The sequence below is a fragment of the Populus alba genome, chromosome 16 (assembly GCF_005239225.2).
Source record: "Populus alba chromosome 16, ASM523922v2, whole genome shotgun sequence".
Taxonomy (NCBI): domain Eukaryota; kingdom Viridiplantae; phylum Streptophyta; class Magnoliopsida; order Malpighiales; family Salicaceae; genus Populus; species Populus alba.
The window spans coordinates 483373-501139 of NC_133299.1; the positions used below are offsets into that span (position 1 = coordinate 483373).

At 34.1% G+C, this 17767-nt stretch overlaps 2 protein-coding genes and 1 pseudogene across 2 annotated transcripts; 1 reads left to right on the forward strand and 2 right to left on the reverse strand.

The window, feature by feature from the left end:
- Nucleotides 1-743: 743 nt before the first annotated feature.
- Nucleotides 744-5136, reverse strand: LOC118044525 (calcium-transporting ATPase 8, plasma membrane-type). Its single transcript, XM_035052847.2, has 4 exons — nucleotides 4722-5136; nucleotides 4265-4485; nucleotides 3677-3934; nucleotides 744-3347 (listed from the first exon to the last, which is right to left on the reverse strand). Exons 2-4 carry the CDS (start codon nucleotides 4463-4465, stop codon nucleotides 876-878), a joined length of 2931 nt encoding a protein of 976 aa, XP_034908738.1. The 5' UTR covers nucleotides 4466-4485; nucleotides 4722-5136; the 3' UTR covers nucleotides 744-875.
- Nucleotides 5137-8308: 3172 nt separating this feature from the next.
- Nucleotides 8309-11520, reverse strand: LOC118044538 (calcium-transporting ATPase 12, plasma membrane-type). Its single transcript, XM_035052881.1, has 2 exons — nucleotides 11311-11520; nucleotides 8309-11134 (listed from the first exon to the last, which is right to left on the reverse strand). Exons 1-2 carry the CDS (start codon nucleotides 11518-11520, stop codon nucleotides 8309-8311), a joined length of 3036 nt encoding a protein of 1011 aa, XP_034908772.1.
- Nucleotides 11521-15821: 4301 nt separating this feature from the next.
- On the forward strand, nucleotides 15822-16790 carry LOC118044526 (NADH-ubiquinone oxidoreductase 20.9 kDa subunit-like; annotated as a pseudogene).
- Nucleotides 16791-17767: the final 977 nt, after the last annotated feature.

A 17767-nucleotide genomic window follows, 5' to 3' on the forward strand; every position in this document is an offset into this window, starting at 1 on the left:
AGAGATCAGATGACACCCGAAGGTGACCAGATGACACCCGTCGGTGACCACTGTGGGATGATCAATTGCCATAGGCTGATGCCTCTCTCACCAGCTAGGTATACAGAATACTATGTGCACACAGGCTAACTATTCTCCGTTAGCATGGAATTACTGACAAGTCTCATATCAAGGCATAATAGATATTCACAGAATCATCAAAGAAACGTATATCATATCAAATAGAATTTACTTTATCAGATTGCGAGTGCAAATTCAAGAATAAATGAGTACTCAGAAAATAAAGCAACATATATAAATATTCAAGAAATTTACTAGTTGTACTCATTGTATAATCAACATACATATTTATTTATATTATATGCATATTAAAGATTATTCCACTCACCCGAAAAACACTGAACTAAAAGGAATGTCGGACGAAAGACCCGAAAATCCTATTAAGGATCGTTAGGAGAACCTATAATAAATATATAAAATATACTAAAAAACAAATCAAAAAAAGGATCCCAATGCATAAAATAAAACTAGGCTTAATCTCCCAAGTTTAGGGACTAAAACGACAATTTTCCAAAACAGGGACCAAAACGTAATTTTACCAAAATTGGAGGGCCAAATTGTAAATACATAACCATACTGAAATTTATCCATAATTCGTCCTTATCTTTGTCCAGAATCTTGAATTATGCCCCAAGGTCCAAAATGTGATTTTATCAAAATATAAGAGACGGAGTCAGGGGAGACAGAAAGGACTCTACACTTTATTACTTTCTATAAATCACCTACAACACCGTATCATCTTTGTTAAAATAACGATTTTAACAAAAAATAAAATAAAATAGAAAAGCAAAACTCATGCCAATAATAAGTATGAACTAATAAGAAGCGGTTGGTGATGAATTCTGAGCAATGAGTGGAAGCTCGATAATGCTTGTAGATTGTGGATGTTCTGATCCAGCGATTGAACTTGATCTTCTTAGCTTAACCTTCATGACAGCCCAGGTAATGTTTACAGCCCAATCTGTCACACATGATAGTGCCCCAATAAGGAAACAGATGCCCCACTGTGGACCATTCAACCTCGCAAACCCAAAGATGTCATGTGAAATCTCAATGAATACCACCTGCAACACCACAGTCAGAACTGAGGCCACCCAAAACCATAGGTTCTGTTGGACACCCTTGACTAAATTCTTCAGTTTCTGCTCACTGGCATTGAATTGGTTCGAAAGTTGGCAGAGAAGAAAACTACTGAAGATCATGGCTTTGCTAACATCCTCGTTGATATTTAGAATAGCTTGCCCTTTGAACTGAAAGGCTAACAAAATGGAAACCTGATAGGAAGCTTGTATGATTATGTTCCTCCACATGGCCTTTGTGATGAAAGGTTCCGATGGTCTCACCGGTGGCTTCTCCATCAGTTTCTGACTTGGGGGCTCAGTTAATAAAGCCAAGCCACCAAGGACAGCCACAACAAGGTTCACCCAGATCATCTGAATCGCTTCCAATGGAGCCTTCCCGAAAATTATTGTGGTGACAATGCTTATCAATAAACCTGAAATAGTTATGGTGACCTCAACTTGGATATACTTGTGAATGTTGCCATTGATACATCGTCCCCCATTCAAAATCGATGCCAAGAAGCCGAAATTTCCATCCAAGATGATCAATTCAGAACTCCCGTTGACCAACTCACTACTCCCAGTTCCAGTCACTATTCCCACGTCTGCTTCTTTGAGTGAGGGAGCATCTCCTGTTCTGACTCCAACAAATGCTACAATGTGGCCTTGTTGTTTCAGACAACGCACTAGAAGGAGCTTGTCAGAAGGGAGAGACTTTCCCATCACACAGATTTTATTGACCACATCCTTTCTCTGTTCATCGCTGAAACTACGAAAAGTTTCCCCTCCCAATATGCCTGAGCCACTAAGCATTCCGTATTTTTGAGCTATGTCTTCTATTACTGACTCGCCGTCCTCTGAGACAAGCATGATTTTGACACCAGCATTTATACAAGCTTTCACTGCATCTATTGTCTCTTTCGAGCATTTATCCTTAACTTCAGGTATTGCAGAGTCTTCTCTCGTTACCGTATCATCAATCCACCTCTCATCAACTTCCTGTGGGTTCATTGTTAGCCAAGCAGTTTTGTCAATGCAAATAGCTGTAACTGAGCCCATGGTAACAACTGTCAATTGTTCTTGTACGATAGCCTTGGTGGATAGGATCTTTTTATTCCAATAATAAATGGCAAGACTAGTGACAAATGGCACTCCTCCTACCACCCCTACCAGAAAAGTAGCGAGGCAAGGTGTCAAGGCACTGATTTTCCCGCTCGGTTTCCAAACAATTCTCTTGATAAGTTCCATAACCTCCTTTGTCTTATGTTCTCCCTTGAATTCTGGCAAGCCCGAATCCTCTTTCTCTTTTCCGAGTTTAAATCGCAGGAACAACACTACCAAGATAAGAATAGAGGTTGCGAGCCCAGCTATTTCTGTGTGGTTGCTCACCTTGTCGAGCTGAGCTGGTAATCGCCTGCTCTTGCTGGCCTTGCTTATCATCTCACCCAATTTTGTGTTCAGTCCCATGGATGTCACCAACATGTTACCCTGCCCCTCAATCACCTTGGAACCATAGAAGAGAAATGGATTCTGTTCATTAACATCGGATTGAAAGCTGTCATCCAATTTTAAGTCTTTGCCAGATACAAACAAACCATCACCAGGAATAGGGCATCCCCGTTCCAAGGATACTATGTCTCCAATCACAAGATCTAAGGCTGGTACTTTCAACTGTTTTCCAGCTCTTATAACATCGACTTCCATCTCTCCTTTTCTCCGTTGTCTCTGCTCTTCTAACAGGTTCTCTGGATTTTCACCCAGAAAATCACGCACTGCTCGTTCAATCACAAGTATGATGATCGCAAGAATTATGATGACTCCTTCATACCAACCAGTCCTCAGGCCCTCCTCCTTGATCCCGAAGCCAAGGGACAGCGCTGCTGATACGATGAGAAGGAAGATGGTGTACGTATTGCCGGATTTCATGAGCAACTCCAAGAAGTTTCTTGCTGCATGGACTGGAGTTTTGTAGACTGCATTGGCGCTGCGTTGACGTAGATCTTCAATGTCTCCAGTGATTCCGTTCTCTAAATCTGTCTCAAGTACCTCCGCGACACGTTTGACGCCTCCAAATTCATGCAAGGATTTTAGGTTCCGTTCCTTTAGTATATTGGCAATGTTTTCATGTTGTTGTTTGATATCGCTCGCAGCATTGCCGGCCTCATCATTGCAAGGGACCTCAATAGAAACTTCATCTTCTGGTGAGAGTTTTTCAATTTCAGCTACCTCCAAGTTCAGGGGGAAAAAAAAAGTTATTTAGCTGTTAAGGTATAATATTCTTACGATCAAGTCTGCTCTAATTTTGGTTTTGGTTGCCAAACGTAGATAGTGCTAGCAAATCAAAACAGTATTATGTGTTTGGTAATGCTATTTAAAATGTTTTTTCAAAGTATTTTTTATATATATAATATAAAAGAATATCAAATTAATGTTTTTTAAATATTTTTAATGATCTTGAAAAAACATCTAAAAGAATATCAAACCTTTTTCAACTAAAATCTTTTGTTACATTACTATAGAGATGGAACAATGGCATGATCAAGGAAAACACATACCCTGTGAGGTGGAGATAACAGCGGGACTCTTGGAGAATCATGATTCTCCTTCTTATCGCTGTGGGCTTTGGAGAAGAAAATATGCCCTGCTCGTAGAACCAAGATAGCAGATCGCAAAACATTCCCTAGTGCTGGAATTGCTGGCCCTTTCGAGATTTTTTCAACAATCGCAGCATCGCCTGCCTCATCATTGCAGGGGACATCAATAGAAACTTCATCTTCAGGTGAGATTCTTTCAATTTCAGCTTCCTCCAAGTTCTGGAAAGAAAAAAAAAGTTATTTAGCTGTTAAGGTATATTCCTATAATTAATCAAGTCAGCTCTAATTTTTGTTTTGGTTGGCAAACGTAGGTGCTAGCAACTCAAACGATTATTATGTGTTTGGTAATGTGAATCAAAATGATTTTTTTGAAGTATTTTTTATATAATATAAAAACTGGTAAATTAATGTTTTTAAAGATATTTTTGGTGGTATATATTACTCTGAAACATCAGAAATCACCCATAAAAATCAAACCTTTCTCAACTCAAATCTCTTGTTACATTACTATAGAGATGGAACAATGGCATGATCAAGGAAAACACATACCAAGTGAGATGGAGATAGTAGCGGGACTCTTGGAGAATCACGATTCTCCTTCTTATCGCTGTGGGCTTTGGAGGAGAGAGCGCGCACAGCTAGTAGAACCCAAGCAACACGCCGGAAAAATTTTCTTGGTGCTGGAATTCCTCGCCCTGTCTCTTGAGATTCAAGGTCCATCTCCTGACTTGTTTCACTACTACTTGTCATTACTTTTAGCTTGATTCTTCCTGCTCAGAAGGAAATAAAAGAATGTAGTATCCAAAATGAAGAAGAAGAAAGATACTTGAGGGCCCACATTAATAAATTAAATTTTAAGAAAACATGGATCAAATATACTGTAATTTGATATCCTTCAACTGTTGTAAGACTAGCCATTACACTCTACATCTAAAATAAATAGCATGCAATTAAAATATGAAGTATGAAAAATAGAGTACTCAAGAACGGAGAGGAGTAGAGTTACTTTTAGTAAAAGCAGCTTCCACCACCACCACCACCGCGGCTACTACAACGTCAATCTTTGTTTCTCTTCACGACTGGAAACCCTGCAAGTAATCAATAAAGAAAGATCTTACCCTATTTCTTAAAAAGAAAGCAAACTGCTATTTCTTTTTTCCACAAAAAGGAAGTTTTTCTCTAAAAACCCAATCCCAAGTTGAACAGAAGCAGAGACATTTTAGCGGGTTGGAGGTAGAGAAATGAAAAGTGAATTTGCTCAGGAAGACTAGAGAAAGACTGAACGAAAGGGGAATGGAACTTTTGTGGGATTTTGAAGAAAGGCAAGGAATTATGACAAACAAAAAAAAAACAGAAAGAAAGATTCGATTAACTGGGAAACAAGAAAGAAATATTCAGTGAGAGAAGCACAGATATAACGATTTTAGTGCCGTTTTAAAAGTTTTAAAATTCTTTTTTAAAAGATATTATTTTAATTTATTTTCAATTAAAAATTAGTTTAAAATTTAACTTTATTTAAAAGTATAATAGTAGCTATGTTTAAAAATATTTTTTATTTTAAAATATATTAAAATAATTTTTTATTTTTTAAAATTTATTTTTAATATCAATACATTAAAAAGAAAACCTTACTGCAAATCCAATATATTCTAGTCTTTTTATTGGTACCTTCACTAAACTTTTCCAAGCTTTTTGTGTTTTTCTAACTAAATCTCATTTTTAAATAACCTTATTGAAAATCCATCATGTTATCTTGAACCAAAAATGATTTTTTTTTCTTTGATGCATAATTATGAATATGTCTCAGTAAAAAGGAGTGGTAAGATGTGGTGTAAAGTGTAATCTCTCTTCTCTCAAATTAAGGGATTAAAAACATGAAAAAAAATAAAATTTTGGATTAAATCATTTGATTTCCAAACTAAAGAGACCAAAAAAGATATTTGAAAAAATTTTAAAGCAAAATTATATTAAAAGACGCTAATATTATTTTCTATTTTTTAAAAGGGCTCATGTTTTTTCTTTGTTTCAACTTTGGTCCCCTCATTTTCAATTTTTTTAAATAATAAAATCATAATTTTTTTTCTTGAAATCGAGCATCAATCTAATGTCAAGAATTTTTTTAAATCAATAACTACATAAAAATTATATTGAAATAAATTATAAATTTCAATCAACTCAGCATTGAAATATAAAATTAAAAAAACAATTGATGATCAAATGAAAGAACAAAAGAACAGAGTTTACACAATAATTTTTTTAAAACAACAAAAGAGCTATCATTTCTTCTTTATTTTAATTTTGATCTCCTCGTTTTAAAATTTTTAAGCAATAAAATCAAAACAATATTGTGAAATCAAATACCAACTCAACATGAGGTCTTTTTTTAAGAGCTTGATAATCACACACAAAAAAATAAATTAAAACAAATTATCAACCCCAAGTCCCAATCAACACAATATCAAAGAACAAAATTAAAAAAAAAAAATGATGACCAACAAAACTAAAAGAAAAAACATTGTTCCAACCATATTCTTTTGTGCTCATATAAACAATATTTCCCTTCAAACCTTTTAGGTTTTTTTTAATTTTAATTTTTGTGTCAATTTGTGTGTAAAAAAGCCTTGCTTTATGAAACATTGAAGTGAGATTCTGATGAGAGGTTTCAAAATCCAATATGCTTTGAAATAGAGTTTTTAATGCATGGTTGTATATATCATGGGTTATTTAAATATCCATGTTCTCCTTAGTAAAGGAAACTATATTTTGATGAATGCCTTTTAATATCTACAAAAAAAAAAAATATTAGGGATCAACAATTCTTATATGGTAAAGTTAGTGACCTTTCCAGAAAAAAAGAGTAATAAATGTATGAAAGAGAATTAAGTTAGGACCCTCAATAATTTAAAAAAAAAAAAAAAAAACCAAAAGGGCTAGCATTTCTTCTTTAGTTTAATGTTGATCCCTTTATTTTTTATTTTTTAAACAATATGATCACAATTTTCATATATATATATATATATAGTTTAGATTGAGAATTTAGGTGCAAGCTTTGTTTGTTTACTGAAAAATAGTTTTTTTAAGTGATTTTCATAGAAAAATAGATTCTTGAAAAATAACTTTTTTAATATTTGATAATGTAATGAAAAGTAAGTTGAAAAATAATTTTCAGTTTTTAATCATGTCATAAGAAATAAAATGAAAAATAATTTATTAATATTTTTTTCAAGTTTATTAAAAAAATAAAAATCAAATCTGACAGATAAAAAGTTTGAAGGAGGATGAGATTGCAAAAAAAAATCTAATTTTATAAATCAATTTAAATAAAATAAATAGCAATCAAAATAACAAAAACCATATCTAATGGATAAAAAAATTGAAAGGGGATGAAATTAAAAAAATAATATTTCAATTTCATAAATTATTTTATATTAATTAAAAGAATAGGGATCTAATATGATAGATAATAAATTTCAATTAAAAAAATAATAAGAAAAAAATAGCAGTTAAAAAAATGAAGATCTAACTAAAATTTAAAATTATTTTTTAATTATTTTAGTATGTTAATGTTAAAAATAATTTTTAAAAAACTAAATAAAAATAATATTTTAATATATTTTTAAATAAAAAAAATACTTAAAAAAAAATATTTTTAACAGGTTTTTACTGTTAATGCCTTTCAATTCATAATCTCGGGTTCTGTCTTTTGGTTAAGATACATTTTATGAGTTGGTTGATTTTTAATTTTTTTTTTTTTTTTTTCTAGAGGGGCAGACCTGAGAATGAATGGAGGTCTTCTATGTCTTCTGTTCCTTTTTAGGCTTATGTTACCTTTTGCTTCCCCCTCCCCACACTCTTCTTCATTTCTCCCCTCTTTACTCAATTTCTTTTTTATGAAGAATAACTCAGGCCTGCTACACTCTTTCTACGCAGGTCAGATCAGATGAACTCCGAACAGTTAGTGCGGCCTGTTCGGTATGACTGTCATTTGAAACGAAACTCGTGAGCTTGGTTAGCAGCCCAAGAGGATAACGGAAGGGGATCCATGACTTCAAGCTCGTCTCGACTGTACGATAAACCCCTTCGATTGCTCGATGTTGTGATGATACAAACAGATAAGTTTTGTTCTTGGTTAATTATTCAAGTGCTGAAATTGGTAGGTTTTTTTTTTTTTTTTTTTTAATGGCAATAGACATGGATAGATTTGATCTTGAACCTGTAAGATCGAGGGAAACCTAGTAGACCACCTAAAGCAGTACATTAAATTTTTTATTTATTTATTTTCAAAGCTAACGCTCATGAGATCTTACAAGTTATAATGAATTTAAGACCTAGCTTGCTAGATAACTATGGCATGAGATAATGTAAAAGAATCCTGAGCAAATTACAACAAGAAGTTATTTATGTACAGCCCAAGAAAATATGGAAACAATGTAAGACATAAAGAACCTAAGATGATGCATAAATGGTGCTTAATAAGTTCTGAAAACTAATTAAGAAGCGGTTGGTGATGAGTTTTCAGCAATGAGTGGAAGCTCGAGAATGCTTGTAGATTGTGGATGTTCTGATCCAGCGAGTGAACTTGATCTTCTTAGCTTAACCTTGATGACGCCCCAGGTAATGTTTACAGCCCAATCTGTCACACATGAAAGAAAGTGCCCCAATAAGGAAACAGATGCTCCACTGTGGACCATTCAACCTTGCAAACCCAAAGATGTCATGTGAAATCTCAATGAATACCACCTGCAACACCACAGTCAGAACTGAGGCCACCCAAAACCATAGGTTCTGTTGGACACCCTTGACTAAATTCTTCAGTTTCTGCTCACTGGCATTGAATTGGTTCGAAAGTTGGCAGAGAAGAAAACTACTGAAGATCATGGCTTTGCTAACCTCCTCGTTGATGTTCAGTATAGCTTGCCCTTTGAACTGAAAGGCTAACAAAATGGAAACCTGATAGGAAGCTTGTATGATTATGTTCCTCCACATGGCCTTTGTGATCAAAGGTTCGGATGGTCTGATCGGTGGCCTCTGCATCAGTTTCTGACTTGGGGGCTCAGTTAATAAAGCCAACCCACCAAGGACAGCCACTACCAGGTTCACCCAGATCATCTGAATCGCTGTCATTGGAGCATCCCCGAAAAATATTGTGGTGACAGTGCTTATAACTAACCCTGAAATAGTTGTGGTGACCTCAACTTGGATATACTTTTGAATGTTGCCATAAATACATCGCCCCCCCTTCAAAATCCATACCAAGAAGCCTAAATTTCCATCCAAGATGATCAATTCAGAACTCCCCTTGACCAACTCACTACTCCCAGTTCCAGTCACAATTCCCAAGTCTGCTTCTTTGAGTGAGGGAGCATCATCTGTTCTGACTCCAACAAATGCTACTGTGTGGCCTTGTTGTTTCAGACAACGCACTAGAAGGAGCTTGTCAGAAGGGAGAGGGTTTCCCATCACACAGATTTTATTGACCACATCCTTTCTCTGTTCATCGCTGAAATTACGAAAAGTTTCGCCGCCATGTTCCGATATGCCTGGGCCACTATGCATTCCGTATTTTTTAGCTATGTCTTCTATTACTGACTCGCTGTCCTCTGAGACAAGTACAATGTTGACACCAGCATTTCTACAAGCTTCAACTGCTTCTATAGTCTCTTCCCAGTATTTGTCCTTCAGACCCAGAAGTCCTATCCATATCCAGCAATCATCCTGATCAGGAGTTTCATCATCTGTTGTCTTATAAGCAAGGGCAATGGTTTTTAGATGCTTGGAGTGCATGTCATTAATAATATTCTCAAAAGCCGACCTTTTCTCTGTGTCCATGTCCACTAGTTTCCCTTCACTACTGTAGTGCCGGGAGCACAATGTCAATATCTCCGGTCCCAGTCCTTTGAAATACAGGAATTTCTTCGTTTCATTGCCTTCTTTCTCTCTCACCAAAACTCCATTCCCTTTGTCACCAGAGCTCAACTCTTTCCCGATAATGGTGTAATTTTGCTTCAAACTCTCCATGTTAATCCCGAATTTCCGTTCACACCAGGAAACCAGTGATTCCTGATCATTACCTGAGCTCGTGCTGATACCAATACAGAATGCATCCTTAACTTGTTCAGGTATTGCAGAGTTTTCTCCAATTACTGTCTCATCAATCCAACACTCATCAACTTCGAATTCCTGTGGGTTCATTGTTAGCCAACTAGTTTTGTCAAAGCAAATAGTTGTAACTGAGCCCATGGTAACACCTGTCAATTGTTCTTGCACGACAGCCTTGGTGGATGGGATCTTTTTATTCCAATAATAAATGGCAAGCCTGATAAAAAATGGCACTCCTTCTACCACCTCTACCAGGAAAGTAGTCAGGCAAGTTGTCAAGTTACTGATTTTCCCGCTCGGTTTCCAGACAATTCTCTTGATAAGTTCCGTAACCTCCTTTGGCTTCTGTTCTCCCTTGAATTCTGGCAAGCCCGAATCCTCATTTTTCTTTCCAGCTTTAAATCGCAGGAACAACACTACCAAGATAAGAATAGAGGTTACGAGCCCAGCTATTTCTGTGTGCTTGCTCACCTTGTCGAGCTGAGCTGGTAATCGCCTGCTCTTGCTGGCCTTGCTTATCATCTCACCCAATGTTGTGTTTAGTCCCATGGATGTCACCATCATCTTACCCTGCCCCTCAATCACCTTGGAACCATAGAAGAGAAATGGATTCTGTTCATTAACCTTGGATGAAAAGCTGTCATCCAATTTTAAGTCTTCGCCAGATACAAACAAACCATCACCAGGAATAGGGCATCCCCTTTCCAAGGATACTAGGTCTCCAATCACAAGATCTAAGGCTGGTACTTTCAACTTTTCTCCTTCTCTTACAACATCTACTTCCATCTCTCTTTTTCTCCGTTGTCTTATCTGCTCTCCTAACAGGTTCTCTGAATTTTCACCCAGAAAATCACGCACTGCTGGAACGATCACAAGTATGATGATTGCAAGAATTATGAGGACTCCTTCATACCAACCAGTCCTCGGGCCCTCCTCCTTGATCCCGAAGCCGAGGGACAGAGCTGCTGATATGATGAGAAGGAAGATGGTGTGCCTATTGCTGGATTTCATGACCAACTTGGAGAAGTTTCTTGCTGCAGGGACTGGAGTTTCGTAGACTGCATTGGCTCTGGGTCGACTTGGATCTCCAATCTCTCCGGTGATTCCATTTTTTAAATCTGTCTGAAAAGCCGCCGCGATACCTTCGACGCCACCATATGCATGTAAGGAAGCTAGGTCCCGTCCCTTTACTATATTGGCAATGTTTTCATGTTGTTGTTTGATATCGCTCGTAGCATTGCCAACCTCATCATTGGAAGGGATATCAATACAAACTTGAGGTGGTGGTGAGATTTCTTCAATTTCAGCTACCTCCAAATTCTGGAGAGAAAAAAGTTATTTTGCTGTTAAGGTATATTCTTACGATCAAGTCAGCTCTAATTTTGGTTTTGGTTGCCAAACGTAGGTACTAGCAACTCAAACAAGTATCATGTTGTAGTTCTATAGAAACAGTAGTATAGAGATGAAACAATGGCATAACCAAGGAAAACACATACCCTGTGAGATGGAGATGACAGCAAGACTCGTGAAGAATCAAGAGTCTCCTTCTTATCGTTGTAGGCTTTGGAGAAGAAAACGTGCCCTGCTCGTAGAACCAAGATAGCAGACCGCAAAACATTCCTTGGCGCTGGAATTGCTGGCCGTAGCAGTCCTATCTCTAGAGATTCGGGGTCCATCTCCCGACTTGTTTCGCTACTACTTGTCATTTCTTTTAGCTCGATTCTTTCTTCCCTGAAGGAGTAAAGATTATAGTATCAAGAAGAAGAATTGAAGAAGGGATTTTTCAATGCAAGCTGTGGTATAGATGATGAAGTCAAGGGGGTGAGTGTGTGTGTTTGTATAAATAGAGAGGGAGATGGAAGAAGGAAGTCAGGCAAATAGGGTCGGTGATTGCGTCTGAAATAGCAAGTATGGCTGAATGAGAAGAGTGTTGTGTCTGAAATAGCAAGTATGGCGCCTAAATGAGAGTAATTTACTTTCCCGGTTTCCATTTCTTTTTGGTGGCCGATGATGTGGATGAAATCAATTGCTAAAGCCTACAAGTTGTCGTTTCTACTTTGACATGTCTTCTTCTTTCCAAGTAAGTACAGGGAAAGAGACTTGAGAGCATGCATTGAATTTCAAGTTGGCATTGAATTTAGGTAATTAAAGACACTATCCCACTCGATCGTCGTCTTAATTTTCAAACTATGGTTTTTCTCGGTCCCTTCGTCAATGGCTATGAAGCTTTCTAATATATAGTTTTATGGCTTTGAATTACATTGATACATTCGCAGCTATTGCGGGGTATGTTAGAAGCTTCCCTGCAATTCGTAACCCCAAAATTGGATTATGTTAAAATCCACGTGCAAGATTTTCTCTCTCGAAACAGAAAAAATTGAGTGCATGTTCGGCTATTACATTCCGAATGCATGGCAGACCAATTTAATACTGTTGTCTGGTTTGTATATATATATATATATGACAATATTCTCGTATTAAAATTATCAATCTAATACTTTTTTTAAAACAAAAAATATTCAAAAAATCATTTTAAAATATAAATAATCGTTGCTTTCATTGATAGCTTTTTCATGGGTGTTATGACCATCGCTGGTGTTCCATATTTGGGCACGACTTGCTCCCAACTATAATTATAGCACTCAACATAATGTCGTTAGAATGGATAATTGTTGATTATTAGGTCATAATCACATAAACATTAGAATCTTAAAATAGAAGGTTTAATTAATATAGAGTACTAATATAAAATCATATCCTACATTATTGAGTGAACTAAGATCATGGACCAACTAATAAATTTATTCCAATCATTAAATTAGAGAATTATTATTTTAAGATTTAACCGTATAATCATAATTAATAATACGACTATCATAGGATGATGCAAACATATTTAATGATGTGTAAGAATATATGGGCTTGATCTATGATTTTAAATGACAAGCTAAATTTACCAAATAATATATCTTTAAACTAGATTTAATTGAAGTGGTTTGGAAACAAGCAAAATTCAAAGAAATATCGCAAGAAAAAAAAAAACAAAAAGCAGTGGAAAAGGAGAAAAATCTATGAATTAGAGGCTCATAAATGTCCCATGACATTACAACATTGCAGCCTACTAACCTTGTATAATGGTACATAACAACAGCAACTCAAAAATGAAAGAGCAAAAAAGGAGATCAAATACAAAAAAACAATGCCCAAGTAAATAAATATAATAATGAAGATAATAGAGCAATATGTAGCCCAAGCAAATTAAATTAGAACTATGGCAACATTGCCATTTGTCAAGCATCCATTAATTCAATATATTATCTTGAACAAATAATAATTTAATTTTTTCTTTGATACATATTAAATATTTCTCAAAAATGTGTTTAGTTTGAAAAGGAACAAAATTATGATAATTGAGAAAAAAGCATCTAATTGATAACCTTATGGATACTTTGCTAAGAAAAATTATATTATGCTTTTTATTAAAAAAAAACAAAATCTATCGTGCATATTTTAACTTTAAAATATCTAGATAACGTTATTAATATAATATTTAATATAGTTAAAAGGAAATGAATAAGGTGCCTTTACAGCAAGTATAATTCAATGGATTTGTAATTGTAGGGTTTTCATGGAAAACTTATAAAACCCTTTTATTATTTAATTTTTCTTTAATTTTTTAAATGCTTGTTTAATAGTATAATTGCAATTGCTTTTTAAATAACTTTTTATGTCAAAATACATGTTAATAATATTTTTTTTATTTTTAAAAAAATACTTTTGATATTAGCACATCAAAATAATTTAAAAACATATTAATTTAAAGTTAATAAAAAATAAATAAAAAAACATTTTTTTTAAAAAACATTTTTAAAATAAATAAAAAAAGCAAGTGCTAAATCTCTCTCATACCCTTGATTAAAAGCAATTCTCGGTTTTGTAAAACGCATTTTAGAGTTTTTCCTCTTGACATTCGATGATGTGCATCAAAATAATTGCTACGCGTTGTACGATTACTATTTTAATTTGAATGAGAGAAAGTACAAGGAAAGAGCCATTAATTATGAATAAAAGAAGTAACATGAAAAGTGCCATTATGAATGAAAGAATGCAATATTTAGTTTATATTATTTGCCATCAAAATTTGTTATTTTTTTAATTTTTTTTTTTGTCTGGTATTCTAAGAACAAGTTGCTAAAGTTAACTTGATTAGCTTAAATTTGTTTTTACTTTGATTTTTTTTTACCAAGTTTTTGTTAAAAAACTTTAATTTTTCCAATATCATATATAACAGACACAGACAGTTTATCAAGAAAACCCTTTTTTTATTTATTTAACATTTGATGACGTGCATGAAAATAATTGCTACGCGTTGTGATTTCTACCTTGAATGAGAGAAAGTAGAAGGAAAGAGGCACATATTATGAATCAAAGAAGGAACATGGAAAGTGCCTTTATGAATGTAAGAATGCAAAATAATTATTGAGTTGATGATATTGATGCATGTAAAACTAACACAAGCACTAATAAAATAATTAAAGATTGGCTCACCCATTTGCTTTTCCAACTGATTTAACCTTTAAAAGTAATTTGTTTTTCTTTTTCTTTTTCTTTTTTTCTTTTGTAATGATATCATCAATTGTTTAATATTATTTTTAAATGTATTTCTTTTATTTTAAATTTAATGTTTATATTATATGTTTATTAGGATTTAGAGTTGGATTGTGTTGGTAATGGAAAAATATCCTTGCATTGCATTAAATTTGTGAAGTCAATCAGCGGGTTTTCAGAGGTATTTTTTAAAAAACAATTTTAACTTAATTTTGTTTTATCTTTTTTTAATTATATAGTTAAATAAAATTAGTGAATAAAAACATAATATTAAATTTTAAAAAGTTCATGGATGGGTTTGGCTAGTCTAATTTTATTTTTTTTATTTTTTTATTTTTTTATATTCATTTGTTTTTTATGATGTGTAAGAATATATGGGCTTGATCTATGATTTTAAATGACAAACTAAATTTACCAAATAATATCTCTTTAAACTAGATTTAATTGAAGTGGTTTGGAAACAAGCAGAATTCAAAGAAATATTGCAAGAGAAAAAAAAAAACAAAAGGCAGAGGAAAAGGAGAAAAATCTATGAATTAGAAGCTCATAAATGTCCCATAACATTACAACATTGCAGCCTAGCTAGTAACCTTGTATCCCTAATATAGTAATGGTACATAACAACAGCAACTCAAAAATGAAAGAGCAAAAAAGGAGATCAAATACAAAAAAACAATGCTCAAGTAAATAAATATAATAATGAAGATAATAGAGCAATATGTAGCCCAAGCACATTAAATTAGAACTATGGCAACATTGCCATTTGTCAAGCATCCATTAATTCAATATATTATCTTGAACAAATAATAATTTAATTTTTTCTTTGATACATATTAAATATTTCTCAAATGTGCTTAGGTTGAAAAGGAACAAAATTATGATAATTGAGAAAAAAAACATCTAATTGATAACCTTATGGATACTTTGCTAAGAAAAATTATATTATGCTTTTTATTTTAAAAAAATAATCTTTCGTGCATATTTTAACTTTAAAATATATATATATAACGTTATTAATATAATATTTAATATAGTTAAAAGGAAATGAATAAGGTTCCTATACAGCATCCTTTGTTACAAAGTATTGTTCAATGGATTTGTAATTGTAGGGTTTTCATGGAAAACTTATAAAACCCTTTATTATGTAATTTTTCTTTAATCTTCTAATAAGTCTCTCTAGTAGCACTGATTAAAAGCAATTATCGGGTTTGTAAAAGCACTGATTAAGGGCTTGAGATCTGCACAGCAGGTCTTGAGTTCGGGTCAGAGTGTGCATTTCTTGTAAGAGTCTGGGACAGTTTTACTTGCTTATTTGGGCCCACAAAGTGCGCTTTCCGGAGGGTGGGGTTTCCTTGAATCTAAAAAAAAAAAAAAAAAAAAAAAAATTCTTTTTTTATGAAAAAAAAGAAAGATAAGATAAACTGGAAATGAAAAAATCAGGATTTTAGTTAAAACCCGGTTATCAAATTGTTAATTTTTTCAAAAAAATATTTTTATCAAAATAAAATTATTTTATATTGAAATCAACACTAATTTATCCTCTCAACCAGTGATACAGGTTTTTGATATATATATATATTTGAGGCCAGGATTGAAACTTCCTCTATAGTTGGAGGGTATTTCTAGATTTGACCAAACACAAATAGAGAACGAAACAGAGAGATAGTAGAGCAGCGAGCAAGAACTCAATCGAAGTTAAAAAAAAAAAGGAAGAAATCAAGACCAGAAAATGAACACAGACATCACAGCATCAGCAAAACCAGAGTACCCAGTATTAGATCGAAACCCAGAGTTCACTAAGGTTGTTGGCAACTTCAACACCCTTGATTACTGTCGTTTCATCACCCTCACTGGTGTCTCTGTCACTGTTGGCTACCTCTCAGGTACAAATTTTACATCTTTACCTCTTCTTTTAGTTCAGTTATGTCGAAATTACTCATGTGCAAATGGCTTTTTGTTACTAATAGGGATAAAGCCAGGGCTTAAAGGACCATCAATGGTGACAGGAGGATTGATTGGTTTAATGGGTGGTTTTATGTATGCTTATCAGAATTCTGCTGGGAGACTTATGGGGTTTTTTTCCTAATGAGGGTGAGGTTGCTCGTTACCAGAAACGGGATTTTAGCAGTTAAAGATTTCAACTTTTTGATTTTTTCATGAAATTTGGTATCTTTGTAATGTTTTGAATCGCTTTGAGTGGTGACGATTAATAATAATTGGATTGGTAGGAGGACTTGTCGCATTTTGTATGCTCTGCTTTTGGTAAATTGTCGTGAAAGTTTTGATTGATTGGAAGTCAATTGTGTGTTATTGGAAAAGGATTGGAAGATAAATTTTGAACCTTGATAGTTTTTGTTTGTTGATTGAATTGAGATTTCTACGTGTTTATGCAATTTGTTGGGGTTTCTGAGAGGGATTGGATTGCTACGTCAATTGGGTGTCTCTGAATCCTGGTTTTAGGTTCTCTATAAATGAAAGCAAAGGTCTTGACCCCATTTGAAACTTAACTGATTGATGTTTCATTATAATTAGAAGATTACGTGCTTCATTTATTGTATAAAAGTTTCTTTCTGTGTTCACTTTTGTGTGTCATTCTGTCTGATTTCATTGAGGTATTTGCATACATTAATGAGCTTATGTGGATTAGATTTAAAAAGATTCCTGGTGGATGTTTTTCGCATTTTATCTTTGGTGGTTTCTGTCTTAGTTTGGCTAGGTGGCAGGGCAAAGAGGGTTTGCATCCCAGGAGGACTGAAATTTCACATTTAGATGGCCAAGAGAATTGGGAATTGATGCTAGATTATCTAGTGGAATTTTAGAATTGATGGTGATATTTTAAGTTAGCGCTATCTTCGATGTTGGATGGTTTGTTTGGTGCAATGCTGAAGATGTGCTAGCATTAATTTACTGCTTCTTCAATGCTTAAGTCTATTCACTCGAGTACTTCTATTTGGATGTTTACTTAGTCATAGACAATTTTCTGGAAATTACAGAAATACCCTTGCTTTTTTGTTGTCTGCCTGGTTGGATAAAGCTCGACCTCGATTTTGAAATGTCGAAGTAGAAAAAACCACAAAACTTGCAGCAAGATCCTCGCCTCATGACTACATGGTTGAAATAGGAACCAGAAACTCTTTCTTTAGAGGTGATAGTAACGATAATGTGAGATTTTTGCTATCAGTTTCACCATCAAATCCGGAACAATGAACTCCATTGGTGCTTTCAGTACCATTTCTCCTTGCCATCCTTATTTTCATTGACATTGTGCTCATCATGTTCCTTCTTTGGTTCAGCTATATCAAGTGTAAATACAACTCCCTAGCCTTTGCAATTTTTTATTAGCAA

Bases quoted from the DNA above. Each gene is read 5' to 3' on its own strand.
- LOC118044525 (XM_035052847.2), bottom strand. From the start codon at position 4,465: ATGACAAGTAGTAGTGAAACAAGTCAGGAGATGGACCTTGAATCTCAA. The intron at 3,935-4,264 runs GTATGTGTTTTC...TTTTCTTTCCAG, and splicing joins TACTATCTCCATCTCACTTG to AACTTGGAGGAAGCTGAAAT. The intron at 3,348-3,676 runs GTATGTGTTTTC...CTGAACTTGGAG, and splicing joins TGTTATCTCCACCTCACAGG to GTAGCTGAAATTGAAAAACT.
- LOC118044538 (XM_035052881.1), bottom strand. From the start codon at position 11,520: ATGACAAGTAGTAGCGAAACAAGTCGGGAGATGGACCCCGAATCTCTA. The intron at 11,135-11,310 runs GTATGTGTTTTC...TTTTCTCTCCAG, and splicing joins TGTCATCTCCATCTCACAGG to AATTTGGAGGTAGCTGAAAT.